This window comes from Castanea sativa, chromosome 12 (assembly GCF_040712315.1).
Source record: "Castanea sativa cultivar Marrone di Chiusa Pesio chromosome 12, ASM4071231v1".
Taxonomy (NCBI): domain Eukaryota; kingdom Viridiplantae; phylum Streptophyta; class Magnoliopsida; order Fagales; family Fagaceae; genus Castanea; species Castanea sativa.
In genome coordinates, this window is record NC_134024.1 from 39,189,903 (window position 1) to 39,210,907 (window position 21,005).

Here is a 21,005-nt window from a genome sequence, read left to right on the forward strand (position 1 = left end):
CCCATAAAAAGTTTCATTGACCCTATCAATATTATCAAGCAATTTCTTTGGAAGAGCCGTGCACTGCATGACATACGCCGGGATAGTGGAAGTGGAGGCTTGTATCAAAACAGCCTTTCCTGCCAAGGAAAGAAGATTGGCTTTCCAACTAGCCAATTTATTCTTAACCCTATCTAAAGTAATGTTGAGATCTTCACTGTTGGTTCCATGGTGCTTAATCGGAAAACCAAGGTACCTACCAAGGGTGGGGGTGGAGTGACTATCACATAAGGATTCTCTTGTATTAACATAAACACTTGAGGAAAAGTACACCCTTGATTTGCTTGCACTGATGAATTGGCCAGATCAAGCACAAAAAGCATCCAACACATCCCTAATTATCGAGCAGTTGACATGATCCGCTTTAGCAAAAAGCACCAAGTCATCCGCAAAGAACATATGTGAAAAGGCAACCCCACTGATGGAACTTTTGATGGGGGTTCGAAAATTTTCTTCGCATTTCTCCTCAATAAGATGACCAAGGGCTTCCATACAAAGGATGAATAAATAGGGAGAGAGTGGATCGCCTTGCCTAATTCCACAAGAAGGAAGAATAGGCTCCAAGTTCCCTCCATTAAAAAGAATGGAAGTAGAAACTGACGATGGCCTTCTCCAAATCCACTTTGATCGTCATGTAACCCACCTTACCTTTCTTGCTACTGATACTATGGATGAGCTCTTGAACCACAATGGCATTGTCAACACTTCTCCTACCAGGAACAAAAGCCAACTGAAGAGGAGAGACAAGATTATCTAAATAAGGCCGAATCCTAGCAACCAGGATCTTGGTGACCATCTTATACACAGTGTTGCATAAACTAATTGGATGGTAATTTCCCAAGCTCTCAGGGCTAGCTATCTTAGGAATCAAAACAATATTGGTTCGATTGAGGTATTCTGGGATTTTACACTCCATGAAAGCTTTTTTTACTTCTGCCTTGACTGAATTCCCCACAACAAGCCAGAATCTTTGGAAAAAACCTACATGTAATCCATTTGGACAAGGAGCTTTAAAAGGCTTTAGCGCCCAAAGCTCATCTTTAATCTCAGCATCCGTGACCATAACACCCAAATTGGACCTCTCTTCATCAAACAATGCAGCCTGCCATTTGGAGGGCTGAGGGGATGCAGAAGAGAAGACTCCAAGCTAGTTGTAAACAACTTCTCAAACCCTCCTCTAATGTAATTCATGGTCCCAACTTCACTATGAATCTACTCCCCCATCTCATTCTTAATACAAGAAATTTTATTGTGCCGCCTCCTCACAATAGTAGTCATATGATGGAAAGCAGTGTTTCGGTCACCCTCAACCAACCTGTTAATTCTAGATTTTTGCACCCAAAGCTCCTCTTCTTGATTTAACTAGACATTTAGCTCTTTGAGCAGCACCTTCTTAAGCTCAATCAAAGAGTGCAAAGGGTAAGTGGCTATGGCTATTTGGATGCCATTAAGACGAGCCATAACTCTCTTCTTCTTTCCGAAAATATTTCCAAAATGATCTTTATTCCATTCCGTAGCTTTCCTGGAAAACATATCAATAGATTCCTGGAGCGGACGAGCTTGACCCCAAGCATCCGTGACAATTCCCGGGAAGGATAAGTCCGAGAGCTAAACACTATGAAACCTAAAAGGTTTGGGTAGAAACATTCCAGTACTTGGGTTGGACTCAAGAAGAACTGGACAATGGTCGGACACACATCTAGTAAGGTGAATTACCCTAGCATCTGGGTGAGCAGCACACCAACTTGGGTTGACAAAGAACCGGTCAATTCTTTCTTGGACAAGAGCGGTCACACTCCTTTTATTAGTCCAGGTAAACCGGGGACCAACAAACCCCATATCAATCATGTTACAATAGTCAATACATTCTTTGAAAAGCAAGGACCTATTTGAGCTAACACTTCCACCCTAAAATTTATCCCCCTCAGAAAGAACCTTATTGAAATCCTCAGCAATAATCCAAGGCTTGTCATGAAGCTTAGCAGGATTTTTTAAATTATTCCATATAATGCATCTTTCATTAAATCTAGGACTAGCATAAACAACAGAGCAAATGAATTCAAAGTTAGAAAGGAGAACCTTCACCAAAACATGAATTTCTTGCTCTGACATGGCCAGCTGAGTCACCTGGACTCTATCTAAATTCCAAAGAAGCCAAAGTCCCTTCGCAAATCCAATAGTCTCGGTAACAATAGCCCCATCAAATGGAAGCCTGGAAATGATGTCTCTGGCTCAATCACCACCAATCCAGGTCTCCATAATAATCATCATAGCTGGGTTATAAGTCTGCACCAACTCCTTTACATGATTTCGAAAAGGGGGCTTTAAGGCTCCCCTACAATTCCACGCAATAATATTCATTACTAGACAGTGATTGAAGGTTGGACATACATCAACTAGAGGAAGAAATGTCACCTCCTCCATCAGATTCCATCCGATCAATAGCACCGTTTCCTTCATCTTAACCCTTCTCACAATCAGACTCTCCTCTAGGATAATTTCGCAAAGGGTTAGGGTCATTAAAATCTGTAGAAAGGTGCTCCATACTAGCTTGTTTTCTCCCTCTCTCATCAATCCCCAAGCTGCATCTGTCAGAGGGAAGAACCCCAATGTTGAACTCGTTGGTGTTAGTGGTAGTAATAATTTCCAAGTTTTCCTTAGCATGATTCTCAAAGTTTCCACGATCATCCCATCCACAATGATCACCCACGTTGCTATTAGAAGTGGCACTGAATCTAAAATCTCCAAATACCTTGGCTTTAAGTGTTGAAATGCTCATAGACCAATCAGATTGAGCAAGCTTGTTGGCTCTCAATTTGGCCTTAGAGTTTTGAGAAGATTGGAGAGCCCTATTATGAGCTAATTCTTTTTTTCCCTTGATTGAGGTGGAACTTGGTTTAACTTTAATTCCTCATTTGATGTCTCGGCTTGAACCTTCAGTGAAGGCTTCAACTGGGCCTGTGCTTGCAAGCCCACCCAATAAAGAGGTAAGGTTATTTTCTATGCGTGTTGGGCTTGAAGAAGAGCTATTTACCAACTCTACTTGGGCCTTTCTCTTTCCATCCGGAGCTTTAGCATTACTCGGCCCACCACTTTCCAATTCAAATCCAGTTCTTCCCAATGGCTCTTTGAACTTTTGTTGGTCGTCTCTCAACCCAGGTAAGGAGCTTACATTATTTTTCTTCGCGCCTTTGCTATCTTTCTTTTTTTGTGTAACCACCATCCAGGGTCCATAGGCTTCCTCAGACTGTCCACCCTCCAAAGTGTCTCGAACCTCAGATTGGTTTCCAGCAATTACCTCAGAAGCTAGTGGCCCCTATTCCACTTTTTCTTTGTTGTCTAGCACAGAGGAATCTTTCGATGAAGATGCCAGAGGTTTGATGGTGTACTGGCAGGTTTCTCTCTGATGCCCCAGCTGTCCGTATGAAAAGTAAAGTTTTTTAACTCCTTCATAGACAATGGACTGATGGCGCTGCCCGATTCGGACCATGGTGATCAATGGTTTACTAACATCCACCTGAACACATAAACGTGCGTAACGACCTCTCGCTTCTGTCGCAGTGTGCGTGTCCACCCTAAGAACCTTTCCTAAAGCTTTTCCAATTTGCTGGAGGACCTCCCCATCGTAATACTCAATGGGCAATTCATTTAGCCTGACCCAAATTGCCAGCAAGGATACCCGAGCTTCTAATGGTTTAAAATTAGCTTTCCATCGACGTATAGATAGGAAGTGCCCACCGATAAACCATGGTCCCTTCATGAGCACCATTTCGAGGTCTTCCATGATCGAAAACCTTAGCAAATAAAAGTCTCTACCAAGGTCCACCATATCAAGCCTACTCGATGGCTTCCATAGACTCAAGAGTTTCACGTGTAGGAAATTATATCCCACTGTCTTCCTGAATACTTTCACTATAAGTGCTTTCTTCCATGGAGCTCGAATACGCTGCTTGGTCTCTTTTGAGAGACTAATCGCAGCAAACCCTTCTCTAATATCCTCAGCCTCTTCATCCGACTTAGGTTCTGCCTCCATTTGATTCGAGAAATCAAGTGATTGGGAATATGCCCCTGGTATTTCTCCCACAAGCTTGTCCTTGAAAGAGAGCTTATTAGAATATGTTGAGCCTTCCCGTCGACTAGGGCTGTCAAAAGTGATCATGTTATGTGAATCCTTAACTTTCTTTGTGCTTCGGGCGAGTTCATTTTCTTCTTCTTCGAGAGTGAGATCAAGAGCATTCAACCATGGTGGACCTTTGGCCTTTTTCATGTATGGTATCTTCAATATTGAAGAGAGTCTTTGCTTGTAAGTTGTAAATATGGATTCGGATCTCTCAATTTCAAATTGAAAAATGTAGGATAAACCTAAGTCCCTTAGGGTAAAAAGTGAAGGACGCTGCATCAACGTGATTTAAGGATTTGAGATAGATCCTACGAATAACAACAACAAAAAAAGTATCAACTGATGTTAATATCCTCAGTTTGTTTTGAACTAAAATATTTTTGTAAAATATTTTCTTATTTTTAGGTGTTTGTTTGCATGTAAAATGTGGTCAAATTTATAAAATATTTTCTATTAATTCTAAAACATTTTGTAAAAAATTGTTAAAAGTCTTATCTTAAAATTTTAAGTAAAACATTTTATAAAAACACACAGTGGCTATGTTGTTGGTACAACCACCAAAACCACCGCTTCAACGGCTAGTACCGGCTGTCAAGTTGTTGGGGATGGCAGTTTCAGCAACCCAATCATTGGAGTCATTGGCCCTATAGCCAGAATGGTGGTTCGGTCATCGAACCTTTGGGCATTGTAGCTAAGCAGCCGATTTTTGTTGCTTGTATTTAAAGAATTTTAAATATCATACCAAGCATTTAAAAATATTTCACATGAAATGTTTTACATGTAAAATTTTTTACAAATAAAATATTTTACTTCGAAACAAATGTAGTGAATACAATGAGCAAATGAGCAATTTCCCTTTTTTTTCTTCCTAAACAGAAAATGATAAGATAATTTAAATAAGAGAGTCACCATGCTAACAAATGTGTTGATCTAAGAGCATTAGTATAGGCTCCTGAAACTAGCATTTAGGCAAATACTTAGCTAAGCTCTCTTAATCCTATATCAGTGTCTTTGTGCAAACGTATTTCTTTCTTTTACTTTATGTTTCCTTGGATGTCGGTGGTTAATCCAAATAATAGGATCATAGAGTGATTCTATAATTCTATTAGTTGGAAGCTGACCTCTGAAAGAACTAATTAAGAAATTTAAGTTGCAAATGGGAAGGCTTCTGTTAGAGCTATTTGGCTTTGTTTTTGCATCTCTTAGATTCAATGAACATTAGTGACGGCTTCATAATCAGCCAAAAAAGTTGTGACTAAATTCAGCCACCCAATTTCTTATTAGATGAAACATGCAATGCAAGTTGCGAAGTAAGGGGTCTTCTATGGATGAAGCAATTTTATATGATTGAAAACGGGATGCACAAAATTGACGGTGGTGGCAATTGAACTTGAAAATAGAAAATTAATTAATAAAATAAATGAAGAAGATGGACAACGTTTTTTACCTGGGGAATTATATCAATGCCGTGATAATATTGCAAACCAAGTTCAAAGAAGAATTTTTTGGTAGGAAAATGGTCAGCTTTGCAATAGTTTGATCTATTAGCTATTGAATTTTTTTGTTTTTGGTAAGATTAACTATTGAAATATATATTACTCTTAGGAGTTTGGTAACAACAAAATTGTCTTCTAAAGTTGGAAAGATACCAAAAAAAAAAAAAAATTCTTGCAGTCTAGAATAGTAAGATGCTTTTCGATCAACACAGTATCTAGGTTCTTGAATTGGAAATTTTTATGCGTATTAAAATACACATATTTTAATAGTAGGATGCATTGAAGACACTATCATCATCGTGCATTATAAGAACTAGCTTGTAATCCCATGCATATGCATGGATATACTTAAAAATATATAATAAGATGTATAATATAATTCATATATATATATATAATTTAAATACTATTAATAGTCATTTTTATATTTTGTTAACTCTTTAAAAAATTCTATAAGAATATTATTTGGTATAAAATGTAAATTGTCATTTTTTTAAATTATTGTGAAGCACTTTTTTTTTTTTTTACGATTCATTTATTCTAAACTCTTTAGTTTTTGTATTTAATAATTCACTTGGATGAATATTTATGATATGGTCCCATATTTGATTCTAAAATTAAGAAAAAAAAAACTCTTTAAGAATAACTAATTTATGGCACATGGCGCAAATTTGGAACTTTAATTTGAAGTTTTAATTTGAGTTTCTCTCAGCTTCACCTATTATTATATAATATATATAGATTTGATTAACCTAGCTTACATTTAATGAGTTAGGGCATTCACATTAATATACCTATTTTACAGTGACACACCGCTAACTGTGGTGAGAGACTTTCCTCGCTAAAGTCAAAATATTTAAAAAAAAAAAAAAAAAATTTCTGCTTCAACTCTCTCTCTCTCTCTCTCTCTCTATGTGTACCAATGAGAAGTGGAGAAAATTTTACTGCTGCTCTGGCGAGTCAAATTGTTGCTGGATCTGATGAATCGATCTGGTTCTTCGGTAAGTTGGACCTTCACTAGATCTAGAGCTCTATCAAGATTCGGCTTTAATCCATCTATTTCACAATGTTCTTTGATATTTCTTTTCTTTTTTTTTTTTTCATTATAGTTTCTAGCATGGTGTTTTTGGTGGTGGTGGAGCAATGCCATGATGGTTTGATCTTGGGTTTTTGAATTTAGTTTGGCGGTGGTGGTGTTGTGCCATGATGGATCAATCTAGTTGTCTAATTTGGTGTGGTTGTGTTGTCTTTGGTGGATGGTGGTGGCGTGCAGTGGTGGTTATATATGCTGAGAGGAGAGAGAAAAATAATTATTCAAATGAAGTAAGAAATAGAGTATTAAGTATAATGTGTTTGTATAAAAAACATGGATAGCTAAATGATAAAAAGTAGAGTTTTTTGGATTAGTTTAGCTAAAAATTTGAGGAGACTAATGTGAATGCTCAGTATTCTCTTTTGTTTGTTGATTTATGATTCTTATTGCTAATTTTCTTTACCCCTCAAGAAATATTTAATTCTACTGCTTGAAAAAGTGGTATAAACTTTTTTTTTTGGTACCTATTTGTTATATGATAATTAACTTTAGTGAATAAAATTTCTCTCTAAACTAGTTTGGAAATAAACTTTTCAAACTTTTCATATATCTTTATATTGAATGTAAATTTTAAAAATCTAACCGCCAGATTAAATGTTCTTACTATATCATTCATACTTGCAAAATTTCAAGAATATCAAAGATTAATTGTTTTTTCATTAAAAAAATATTAAAATTTCAAGTTTTTGTGATTTAAAATTGTGTATAAAAAATAAATTTATTGATCGAATAGTAAATAGTATTCAATTTAAATATAATTTAATATGCATGTTAGAAACATACAAAAAAAAAAAAAAAATATATATATATATATATATATATATATATATATATATATAAACTCAACAGTTGAATTTTTAAATTTAATAAATAAATAAATAAAAAGTTAAACGAGGGTTTAAAGAGTCTCAAGAAAAAATCTCAATGAGTAAACGGGAGTCACACATTATGGGCCCAGGGAAAAGCACCTACAACTAATAATGAAGCCACCAAAAGATGCGAAATCTATTGCCCAATCTATGTCTTTTCAAGTAGTTCAAGGAGCCACATCTCCCAGCAGAACTGCAAACTTTGTATCTTAATCACGACAGTTTTAAAAGTACGATAGTGTTGAATGTTGATTGGGCTGAGGGTTACATTGAATGCCCACCAACTTTATCATGCATTCAATGATTATTTTGCTTAATCATTCTTTCTTCTTTCTACCTTTCTTCTTTATTTTATTTTTTTTCCATATTCAAAATATAAATTTTTTTGACGTAAATGAACTTTTAATCCTTATATTTTGACCCAATTTTTATTTTAATCTCTACATTTTATTTTTACTATTTTTAGTCTTTAAACCAATTAGCGCGTCTCATTTTAGTCCTTTCCGTCAATCAACCGACGAAAAAGGGTGACGTGGCTGACAGTGAAATAAAAAAATAATATAATTACATACAATAATTAATTAAATTAAAAACAAATATTAAAATAAATAAAAAAATTCATTAGTTTTTGGGAAGAACATGGCTGTTCATGTTCTTCCCTAAACATGTTTGATTGCCTAGAAATTTAAAAGGTCACATTAGTATCTAATTTTTTTTTAATTAATTTATCAATTTAAGAAAAAAAAACAGCATAATTAAAATTCAAAAAATTCATAAATTTAGATCTGAATTCATCTTCAACAATAACACAATGAACACAAACCCAGATTTAAATATAACAACACACACCCAAACATAACAGATTTAAGTTTCTTTTTCTTCTATATTTTTCTTCTTCCCCAGATCTTTTTCTCAGTTTCTCCGCCTCCCTTTCTTTCTTTAGTCTTCTTTCTTTCTTCCTTTATTTCTTCTCTCATCTCCGACAAAATCTACTCCCACAAGTTCTTGTTCGACTTCGGCTTGAACCCGCATCTCAGCTCTCGTCTTGGACCCACATCTTGGCTGGCCTTGACTTCGACTTCGACTTCGAATTCACGGTCCTCGTCCCCATCTAGGTCCTGGTCTGTGCGTTTTGAGCCATTGTCTTTCTATCTATTTTCCCGATTTCGAAGCTCCTTCGATTCTCTCTTTCTCTTTCATTCAATTTCTCACTGTGTTGCTTGTCGTCAATAAGGCCTTCGATACCTATGAATTTCTCAAAGGTGAAGCTTTGACAAAAAAAAAAAAAAAGGATTAAATCGCCGCCAACGCAAGAGCCATGGTGACGAAGGTTTGGGAAGTTAAGCATGGCAAAAAGCTGAGGGTATTTGAAGAATAAGAACCATGTTGTGGCTGTTGATTTTGTGGGTAAAAGTGTTGGTTTTGGAGGTGGATCTAGGTTTGGATCTGGTGGATCTGAGATGGGGTTAGTTGGTTTAGCCCAATTGAACCCAGTTGCTCGATACCTATAAGGTTTTGAGTCAAGAACTCGTCTGAAAACATGTGGGTCATCGAGGTGGAGCAACCATCTGAGCATGAAGAAGAGGGCTGGGTTTGGGTTGGGACTGAGGGAGAATTCGGTCTTGAATGGTTGATTGTTGTTGTTGTTGTTGGTTTTTTTTTTTTTCTTAAATTTCTAGGATTGTGTTCTTTGATCTGGATTTGTGTTCTTGTTCAAGCAATCTGAGATCTCAATTAATGTGATTTTTTTTGTTTTTAATTTTTTTCATTTAGTTAAAATCAGTAAATTAATTTTTTTAATTTAAATGCTGACGTGACAATTTTTTAATGTTAAAATATATTTTTTTAATTACTATTTTACTGTGCCATTAGCCACGTTATCATTTTCTGTTAGTTGACTGACGAAAAGAACTAAAATGAGACGCACTAATTGGTTTAGGGACTAAAAGTGATAAAAATAAAATGTAGGGACCAAAATAGAAATCGAGTCAAAATGTAGGGACTAAAAGTGCATTTACACCAATTTGTTTCATCCGATTTTGCAAAAATTATCTATTTTTAACTACCAAAAATATTTTAATATTTTTTTTTTTTTACACCCACTAAACTCATAACACATAGAACCAAACAAATAATTATAATACTACATAAAAATGCTACAATTTTTTTATACAACTGTCTTACATGTTATCGTGAGTTTCAATTAGTTCAACTAATAAAATCTCTGCCTACATCAAAAATCAATTGATGTCTTAATCTAATAATAAAAAGCTATCATTAGGAACAGACGCCATAGATTGAAACTTTCTAAAAAAAAAAATCCTACAAATTAGACTATAAATAAATATTTATCACTTTTACTATTTTACATCAACCTAGTTAAGTTCTTAAAATTTTTGAAAACAAAATCCACAGCCACCACAATGTTGCAACCCCCAATAATACCAAACAAATCCCCTGGATTACCACCACCAACACTAAATTAATAGAGAGAGAGAGAGAGAGAGAGAGAGAGAGAGAGAATAACTTCATCTTATGTTAATAGTAGGAGTGGGATTTTATATATTCGGTCGGGTACTATTGGCAACAAGCTTTCACACTGCATGGATTCTCTTTAAAAAAAAAAAAAAAAAACTGAAGCTTTCACATTGCATTCAAGCTGCAAGCATCATCCCCTCTTACTATATGGCAGCATGTGCTTGCTGCTGGTTCCTTGTGCCATTTTCTTTCTTACATCTCTATCTTGATTCTTGGGGTGGCGCCTCAAATAAGCACCTGCAGGCTTACCACTACTCCTTGTCTGCACTGCCTCTCTAAATTAATCGGTTTGACATTAAATACACTATAAATTTCTTAATTTTTCTTTATAATATATCATTCAAGCAAAGTATTATGGCTGGGATATAAAAAATTTTATATTAATAATAATTTCCTGTGAAAATGATATTATATTAATCATAATTTGCCATCTAAATAGTTAAGAATTTTGTTAAGAGCATTCAAAAGTGATAAATCACCACAAAAAAAATATTTTGACATCCCAATTTCCAAACACCTTATATCCGAGGTGCTAAAGCTAAATTTTTTTGATAACTTACTATACTGAGTTGCTCTCTCAATGGGTTTTGATTGAGAGTCATTAATGTGGTGGGTTCTAAACTTCTAATATGGTGATTTTGGTGTCCTTGGCCGTGGGTTTTAATGGTGACGGTGGTAGTTGCGTTGGGTTGTGGAGGTGGTGGTGAGATTGACGGTGGTTTGCGAGTTCGTTGCTGTGGTGGTGACTATTAGGGCTGGTAGTGTGTTGTGGCTAGTTTTTTTGAGTTATTTATATTATTTAAATGTGTTAAATACTTACTTTTTTTTATTTTTATACGAGATAGAATTCTATGCTACCCTAATCTAAGTGTATATGTGTATGAAGCTCCCTCTTGAAGACTTGAACCCCGGTCCTTAGCCCCCCGTACTCCATAAGCACTTATACTTGTGGAGTGACCATCGCATCAAGGGTGTGCAGTGATAAATGTGTTAAATACAAAAACAAAAGACATGAGGTAGAGTATATTAAATTCTAAAACAAAAGAATGTTAAAATAAACAGAGTAAGTTTTGAGTTATTAAATTCTAAATTTTCTTAGCACTCCAAACGTAAATGCTCTTAATTCTGTACCATTATTATTCATTTGAAGGGATTAATGAAGAAGAACAAGGTCACAACTAAGTAGTTTAACTTCTTTCTTCTTCTTCTTTTTTTTTTTTTTTTTTTTTTTTTTTTAATTTGAGGAAACTAAAGTACTGTAAGATTGGAGTCAAATAAAATGTGAACGTCATCAATTGGATCATCTACCCAACTACATTATAGGTATCCAGCTAATCAAACAGAAAGGGGTGGGACCCCAAACCCCTCAAAAATTAAAATGAAAACGACTTGTACAAAGTACAAACCTTTTGGCTTTTACACCCAATCTAGGAACCCTTGTACTCGGAACAAGGACATGGTATATTCCTTTCCCCAACATTTAACCAGCTTTTGATGCCAAGAATATAATCCACGGGAAATCCAGACCCTACATTTATCATATTGAATGGTTCACATAATCACATAATTAGGTTTTAATTATTATTTTTTCTCCGGGTACTATTTTGGTGACCTAAGTCCTAGTCCTTCAAAGATTCATTTATTGAGACCTCCAAAAGAATGAAAAAAAAAAATGTGAAACCATCATTTTGTTAAGGTCTCCTAAATGAAGTTGGTAGTCTTGTCTTTATATTTGGCGGTTCCTTGTGCATTGAACCATGTCATTGACAAGACTACAAAATGACAAGACTATCTCTACCAATATCTATATCATTTCCTAATTGTTTGAGATTTTCAGTTGAAAAATGCTCTAGTTTGGTAATGTTGTTGTAAAAATGCTGTAAAACTTTGAAATGACTAAGATATATGTCATGCAATAATTTTTAAAAAATTATAATAGGAATTGCTGATGCAAAAATTTGCATAGCAAATCCAAACCCCAAACACCTACAAAAGGTAAAAAAGGATTAAAAAAGCCACTAAGACTCTCTGATAGTCTGATTGCTAAATTAGCAAAAAATTGGATCATATTTTATATCAAAGAGATCTAGAATTCTCTGATAATTTTTTTGATGTACCTATTTTGTGATGTAAAACTCTCTTTTGTAGGGTTTGAGTATGGCCCTAATTAAGTGTCTCATTAGAAGTTTTTTGAGAAATTATTAAGTTTATTGGGAGGACTGCTGAAATAGTGTTTCTTGATGCTCCCAAACAATAAAATATTGCCATCTATGCAAGTATGAAATTACATGGTGTTTTTTTTTTTTATGCTAATTAAGGAATTGATTCACACACTTGTCTAAGGTGATTAATTCTATCCATATCACTTTAGACCGGGGAATGGGGGATAATTGATATGGATAGAATTAATTACTTTAGACTAATATGGAAATAATGGAGCTAATGGTATCCAGCCTAAAGTCAAATTCTACCTGATACGGGATATGTCAATTAGTTGATAAATTAGTTGAAGACTCCTAATGGAGCACTTAAATAAGAGCCTCACTCAAGTCCGATAACAAAGGGCTTTATAGCTTACAAAAGGAGCATAAAAAAATTATCTCAAATCTCGGCCAAAATGGGGTTTTATCCCTTTTCACAAACTTTCTAGCAAAATGCTCTCTGTCTGAAACTATTTAGGGATATGCTCTTGTATTGAAACTCGATTTTTAGAAAATTGAGTTTCAAATGTAAAATTCGATTTTTGGACAATCGAATTATAGCGAATTTGAACTTAGAAATTTTTTTTTTCCGCAACTCGAGTTCCACAAATTTTTTTTTTTTAAGTTTCAATAACCTATAACTTGATTATCCAAAAATCTAGTTTTAAATTGCAACTTGATTTTAGAAAATCGAGTTTCAAAATAGGGGCATTTCCTTAAATAGTTTCAGACATGACGCATTTTACTGGAAAGTTTTGGCAAAAGGAACAAATGACCATTTTGGCCCTCAAAACTCACTCTATATCTTGGATTCAAAATGAAAAATGCTAGGGACTACAAAAACTTACGAAATTTTTGCCACAACTTATCATGTGGAGAGTTATGACAAAATTTGTGTAATCTTTTGTTGTCCAAGCAATTTTCATTCAAAATATAGTCAAATCCTTTGTTGAATTAAGTATTTAAGACTCCCTATTGGGGCTCACCCCAGTGGTTTCTTCAATGCTTTTCTTTATTTCTTTTTGCAGGCAATTGGTATTTGTCGTTCGAATTGATTATGCAAGTTTTTTTTATTATCAAGAGTTTTGATAAAATAATAGATTTTTTGTTTTTTTGGAGAAATAGACAAATAGCAAAGAAGGAGGCAAGATTTGAGCTATAGACGTGAAACATCATAACCAACGCCATTACCACTAAAATATCACTTGAACCCCAATAATAAGGTAATTTTGATCCTTCAAAATCAAAACAATTTATTAAACTAGAAGTTTATCATTCACACAAGGACTTTGGAAAATAACCTCCAAATTAAGGTATATTTTAACCATTGTTTTTACTTTGAGTACTGTTAAGGATAAATTTTCACATAATTATTGACATGATAAGTTGTGGTTAGAAAAAAATTGTCTAGTATTGACATTATTTTTATGAAAATTAATTACACAACTCAACAACAACAACAACAATAATAATAATAATAATGAAAAAAAAAAATTCTGCATTTTGCTCCTCTTAACCTATGTGGGGTGGGGGGGGGGGGGGGGAACCTACTTTTTCTGTAGAAAAGAAGGAATAATGCTTCCAAAAGATTAATCAAAGTTTAGTGGGTACTGATGTCTTTTTTACAAGCTTTGCTGGAGTGTTGTGCTTTGATTAAAAACTAATAACAAAGGTGTCTAAATCTTTCCCTACAAAGGAAGGTGCTCTTTTTCAGCTGATAAAAAATATCAAGAGTTGACCAGTCAAAGGAACATTAAATGCTTTTTTTAATCACGTAGAGTAGTTTGAATGGGACGTGCATTGACTAATAGTTATCGTGTTCCCTTTCTTTGACTAAAAAGATAATATAGAAGTAACTACATGCATCTTTAACCAGGTCCTGTGGAAAGAAAAAAAAAGCTCTATTTTTATTTTTATTTTTTGCGAAGTAGCTCACTTTTTTTCTTTTTTCTTCTTTTTCTTTTTTATCTTTTGGATGGAAGAAGAAGCTCAAATTTAAACATAGACAAAAAAAAAAAAAGCAAAAAAGAAAAAAAGAGATGTAGCATAAATAACTCAATCTAAAAATAAATATATATTCTTTTGAAAGAATTGATGATAAAGAGAAATTACAATGAAGAAGAAGAAGGAGGTAGTAATCAAAGTACTAAGAAGAAGAAGATGAAGTTGATTCGAATTTGTAGTATTTGTCGACGGCAACAGATACGTCCCAAGTGCAACTAAGTCCCTTTGGAATGGTTACAAGGTCTCCAGCACCAAACTCTACAAACTCAGATGAGCCTTTAGGGTATGCCTTCACCTTCCCTTTCACTAAATAACATATTTCTTCAGCATCAAACTTTAGCTGGTACTTTCCCGGTGAACAACCCCATCTATTTTCATACACATACACACACAAATAAAAGAAATAAGCAAATAAGTTATATAATGAACTGAGAGAGAGAGAGAGAGAGAAGCTTACTTGGGCCAGCCCTTGATGTTCAATTCAGATAGCTGGGATTCAGATGGGTTTCTTTCCACCAAAATTCTTAGGTTGGGTGAGGAACTTGAGTTGGACTCAGCAGCCATGAAAGAAGGCAATGTTTCAAATAGGAGTGATATAAAAGATGATAGCAGAGGAAGGAAAATTCTGGGTTTATCTTTTTTCTTTTCTTTTTCTTTTTTTTAATTTTTCTGGGAGTTGGAGTTGTACTTGGAGTTTGGTAATATGTCTTCTGGGATTTGAGAGTTTAGAGAGACGAAGAATCTAACACATGGAACAAAAGAAGAAGGATAAGAAGGATGTAATTTATAGGCAAGGGGTATGGCTATGGATGATTTCCGAACTCATTATTAGCCATTGACTTATTATATCGTGCCATGTCACATTCACAAATCATATTTATAATTAATTTTCTTTAAATCTTATTTTATGTTTTTAAATGCAATACATCTACTTCTTTTCATCTCATTAATTAGAAAAAGGATATTGACATCTCTCATCTCTTAGGAGCATCATTGTCCGGAGTTGTAAAACACCGGATATGTTAAATTTTAACATCCAACTACTAAAAAGATGTATTATTTGTAGTTGTAAAAGCATTACTATCAGATATGCCAGCTGCCATATTTATAATTAATTTTCTTTAAATCTTATTTTATATTTTTTATTGCAATCCATCTACTTCTTTTCATCTCATTAATTAGAAAAAGGATATTGACATCTCTCATCTCTTAGGAGCATCATTGTCCGGTGTTGTAAAACTCCGGATATGTTAAATTTTAACATCCAACTACTAAGAAGATGTATTATTTGTAGTTGTAAAAGCATTACCATTAAGTATGCCAACTGCCAAATATTTGGCATTTGGCACACCAAACACCAAAAAATCCTTCTCATGAGGTGTTCTAAATCTTATAAATTTTAACACGTATGAACAGTACCGTTCCATCTTTGGAACGGTACAGACAGATATGTTAAAAAATTATTTTTTTATTCACTTCCTCTCTCTTCTTTTATTACTTTTCTTTCTTCTCTCTCTTACTTTTTTCTTCTTTCTTTCTCCGCCTCATGTTCAGTCACTCCCTCTTTCCTTTTTCTTCTTCTTTCTTCTCCAGCATCTTCACCACATGGCTTCGGGTTCTTTTTTTTTTTTTTTTTTTTCTCTGCGCCTCTTTCTCTCTCTTTTATTTTTTTTATTGTCACTCTCTCTCTCTCTCTCTTCCTGTCACGAAGACGAAGGCAATTCCGATTCGATATTCATGGATGTGCTGGAGGGACTTCGATGGTGGGGTCGTCGATGATTTGAAGCTCTGCTCGCCGATCTAAAGCTCTGCTCACCCAGTGGCAATCGCCGATTTTTGCTCGTTATCCTTCACAGCTCTTGCCACCGATGGTTGGTTGAGTTTGGTCATTGATCTATTGGATTGGGGTTTTGTTGAAGATTTTGAGTTTTTTTTTTTTTTTTTTTAATTTTGTTGAGGTTTTTGGATTTGGAATTTGTTGGAGGATCCGATGATTGTGGTTGTAGTTTGTGGCGGTGGTTGTTGTTGTGGCGGTGATTGTTGATTCTTAGGTGGTGGCGATTGCCACTGAGCTATGCATTTGTATATTTGCTGAGTTTTGAGAAAATATATTATTTAATGTACTGTATATATTATTTTAATATTTAGAATCAAAGAATAGAAGATGTGATAAATTGTGAATTGTAAAATTGTGGGTTAAAATAATAAAGTTGCTTTTGGTGTTTTAAAATGACATTTTTTTATAGAAGAGCTTGATGTGAATGCTCAGAGCATTCTCATCAACAATTGTAAAAAATTTAGCATTTACAATTTCAAAACATTATTTTTACAATTTTAACACCTCATTTTACAATATACCAAACACCAAACATTTTATTTAATTTTTACAATTTCATTTAAATATTATTTCTTTAATATATTTATTCATTTTTTTTACAACTTCATTCAAGTTTTATTCTTTCTTTAATAGAAAGTGGGTCCCACCTGAATAAAAAAAATAATATGAGTTTTACAATTTGTGAACAATGCGGTCTCAAATTTGAGATTGCACTGTTCATCAATGCAAAATATTATGGCATTTAAAACACTTGATGAAAGTGATTTTTTAGAGTTTGGTGTGTCAAATGCCAAATATTTGGCATTTGACACACTTGATGAGAATGCTCTAATAGCATTCATATCCGATTTCTATAAAAAAAATTCTATTTTACCATATTAAAACCTATTTTATCATTTATTTCATACAATTTTATAACACCACTAACATTCCAACTTTTATTTTCCCATTTAACTCATTAAAATAATATAAATTACCCAATAAAATAATACTAGCCTCATCTCACGCACTTCACGTGTGCGATGAGGGTTTTTTTTAGCAAAAAAAAGAAAAAAAAAACTCTATGTTTTTATTATATAGAATTTTTATTTTGTGAATCTAATTTATAAGTGGATAAAGTAATTTGAAAATTAACAGGAGAGTACTTTTCTTTAGCAAAAAAAAAAAACTGTATGTTTTTATTTATATATATAATTTTTATTTTGTGAGTCTAATTTATAAGTGGATAAAGTAATTTAAAAATTAACAGGAAAGTGGCCTTATTTTTTAGGTAATGTTTTAGTGGAAGTTAAAGTTGCATTTTTACTAAATTATCATTTAGTTTTGTTTCTACTTAAATATAGGAGTGTAAGAGCATTTTTAAACTAAAAATTGAGGAATCCAAACAGGAAAAGCTCCTTAAATAATAGTATAGATAATCTAATCTCTCTCACTCCGTTCTCTCCCTCGATCTGTTTATCTTTTCCTCACTGTCTCTTTCTTTCAACTACCCATTACCACCATCTCTACCCAGGGGCGGAGCTGTGTTGAAGCTTGGGGTCCATGGCCCCCCAAAATTTTGAAAATTTTGAAATTATATATATAATTACTTTAGTATTTTTAAAGTTTAGTCTATAAAAATAAGAGTTGGCCCTCCAAATATTTGAATTAGTCCAATGATACTCTTAAAAAAAATAATTGGTCTAATAGTTATAGAGATATAACTTTATTTTTTGCAATTTTATTTTTTATTGTAAAATGTGCTCTTATATCTGTTAAATATTTGATAAATTTTGCCATCAAACATGTTTGAATTTATCTTTTTTAACCCGTTATGTGGTGATTAATAAGTCATTGACTCATTAAAAAAATCTTGTCACTAAAACTACACATGAAATGTGTCTTTAGTTGGCACATAATAGGTTAGAACAAAATAGTTTTAAATATGTTTAGAGCCTAACTTATTTTAATGTCTTTAGTTGCTTGTTTTTGAAGTTTTCATTAGTTCAATTGAAAGATTTTTTTACTTTAGTATAAAATTTGATAATTTATATTTAAAATGAAACTTTTTAAGAATTTTACTATAAAAATGAAAAAAATAAATTTTATTTTATAAAGATCGTCATCAAATATAACTTTGATTGAAAATACTTTTTTTATTTTATTTTTAGTGAGTTTATATATATAACTTATCAAATAAAAAAGTGTGTATATATAATAAAAAAAAACACACACACACATATATATATATATATATATATATATATATATATATATAAAAGCTGATAAATACATTAGTGCCAAAATTTGACCTCAAATAAAAATTCCTGAGCCCGACCCTGCCTCTACCACAAGAAACCCACCACCACCGTTAAAAAAACCCACCCCTACCACAAAGAACAAAACCCATAAAATCCATCACCACCACCTCTTCCTCCACCCACAAAACTAAATAAACCAAATAAAAATCCACCATTACCACGGCAACAACACAAAAAAAAAAAAAAAAAAACCATCACCACCACGGCAACAACACATAAAAAACAAAGAAAAATCCACCACCACCATGGCAAATCCACGGCAACAACACACCCACACCACCATGGACAGAAACTCACAAAAAAAGCAAAGAAAAATCCACCTTAGAACCCATCACAGTCCACTGGAAATCAAACCCATCAGAACTCACGCCGAAAACCAACATCAGAACCCACGCCGGATATCCACATCAAAACCCATGCCGGAAACCCACATCAAAACCCATGCCGGAAACCCACATCAGACCCATGCTGGAAATTAAATCCATATAAGATCTCGTCACGCCGTGACCATGCCGTTACCACACCGTATCCACTCCAAATCTAACTCAGCTCTGGTGGCAAGCTTTGAACGAGAGAGAGAGAGAGAGATGTGAGAGAGGGAGTGAGGACTGAGAACTGAAAAAAGAGAGGGAATCAGAGAAAAAAGAAAGAGATGAAGAACTGAGTGAGAATTAGAGAAATAAAGAAAAAAGAAGTAGCACTAAGTGAGAATCAGAGAGAAAAAAAATAAAAAAATAAATATAAAATAAAATAAAAAGAGAAAGGAAGAAGGAGAACTGAGGAAGAAGAGCTGAAAGAGAATCAGAGTAAAAAAAAAAAAAAAAAAAGGTGAGGAAGAAGTATAACTGAGTGGGTGAGAGATAGAAAAAAGTAATATAATATTATGAAAAATGATATGTCCACAATATTTTTACAATATTTTTACAACAAATTTTAAGTGGCAGGTTTTTACTGGTTGTTATTGTTGGGGTAAAAAAGTAATCTTAGTGTTAAGTTCAAATTTGAACCAATAACAACTAACCACCTATTATTTGTTGTAAAAATATTGTGGACGTAGTACCTCTAATATTATACTAGTTTCGTCTTAATTTGTTTGTCCTCTATTCTCTCTATTCCATTTTAGGATGTCCCAAAATATTGTCCTGTTTCTAAAAATAAAAATTATTAGTTTACTAATATTCTTATTATACCCATACTTTATTTTCAAAACTATTTAAAAAGAAAACTAACTAATATTTTTTTTTAAATCAATTTATTTGCGGCACATTTTTAGCAGTTGCCTCATTAAAAATAACTCTTTTTAAAAAAGTTGATAAATTTATTTAAGAGTAGGGATGGCAATGGGGCGGAGCGGGCCGAAGAATGGGATCTTCGCCCCCGCCCTGTATAAATTTTCTTGCCCCATCCCCGCTTACCCCGCCCCGCCCCACATGACGGGAAAAATTTCTTTCCCCATCCCTGCCCCTTAAGGCCCCGCGAAGACGGCGCTACACCGTAAAACTTTATTTCTTAATAATTTTCCCTATAACTATTACAATTTTTTCAAATAAAATGACATATTTCAATATTAAAAATATACTTGAAATTATAAATAAATTTATCTTATCAAATAAAACTAATTTTTAGCAAAAACTAAATAATATTATCTAAATGTTTAACAAGACAATGTCACAACAAAAATCTCATAGTATGACACAAAAATCTCATATTATGTCAATGATGAAAAGTATGTTGAGAAAGACATATGAATCATGAATGAAAAGACAAAAAAAAAAGAGTTAAAATTGGTACCTTATTTCCAACTTTGCTTGAGAGAAAAGAGAGGTAGAACCACGTTAGGTAGAATAAAATAAGCTGATGAAATAGTAGTATTTTAAAGTATGAAAAAATTACAACTTAATTCTTATTAACGCGGGGTGGGGCAGGGCGGGTCGGGGTGGGTCTAAAAAGTATAAACTCATCCCCGCCCCGCCCCATGGTGCGGGTCTAAAATCTTGCCATATCCCTGCTTCATCACCTTTGTGGGGGCGGGAAAAACCCGCACAGGGCGAAGCGGAGAGGGGCGGGGAAAAATTGCCATCCCTGTTTAAGAGTAGTTTTGTAAATTTATACATTTTTATAAGGAAGACAAGACAATAAATGATGTTTCCTTAAAAAATTTAACTTTTCAAACAAGACAAACAAATTGAGACTGAGGAAGTATACAAGATGCTATGTTACTGTCATAAAAGTAAGACGGTCATTCTAAAAATAAAAAAAAAGACAGCATTGAAGTACTATTGTAAAAATGTATACAATTAAGAGACTGAATAACGAGTGGTTTTGGGCTCTGATGCTAAACATTACCAACATATGGCATTTGCAAGACTCAATGTGAATGCTCTAAGAGCACTAGTATCCAAGGATGCAAAAAGAAAAAACCTATTTTACATCTTCAAACATTACTTTATCTATTTTACCAACTCATTTTACAACTCACCCTATATCTCAATTTTTCTTTTTACATAT

The 21,005-nt window shown here is 33.6% G+C and overlaps 1 protein-coding gene across 1 annotated transcript; it reads right to left on the bottom strand.

The window, feature by feature from the left end:
- Positions 1–14,407: 14,407 nt before the first annotated feature.
- Positions 14,408–15,126, bottom strand: LOC142618919 (uncharacterized). The gene is made up of 2 exons (XM_075791979.1): positions 14,818–15,126; positions 14,408–14,728 (listed from the first exon to the last, which is right to left on the bottom strand). The coding sequence occupies exons 1-2, from the start codon at positions 14,922–14,924 to the stop codon at positions 14,503–14,505; spliced, it is 333 nt and encodes a 110-aa protein (XP_075648094.1). The 5' UTR covers positions 14,925–15,126; the 3' UTR covers positions 14,408–14,502.
- Positions 15,127–21,005: the final 5,879 nt, after the last annotated feature.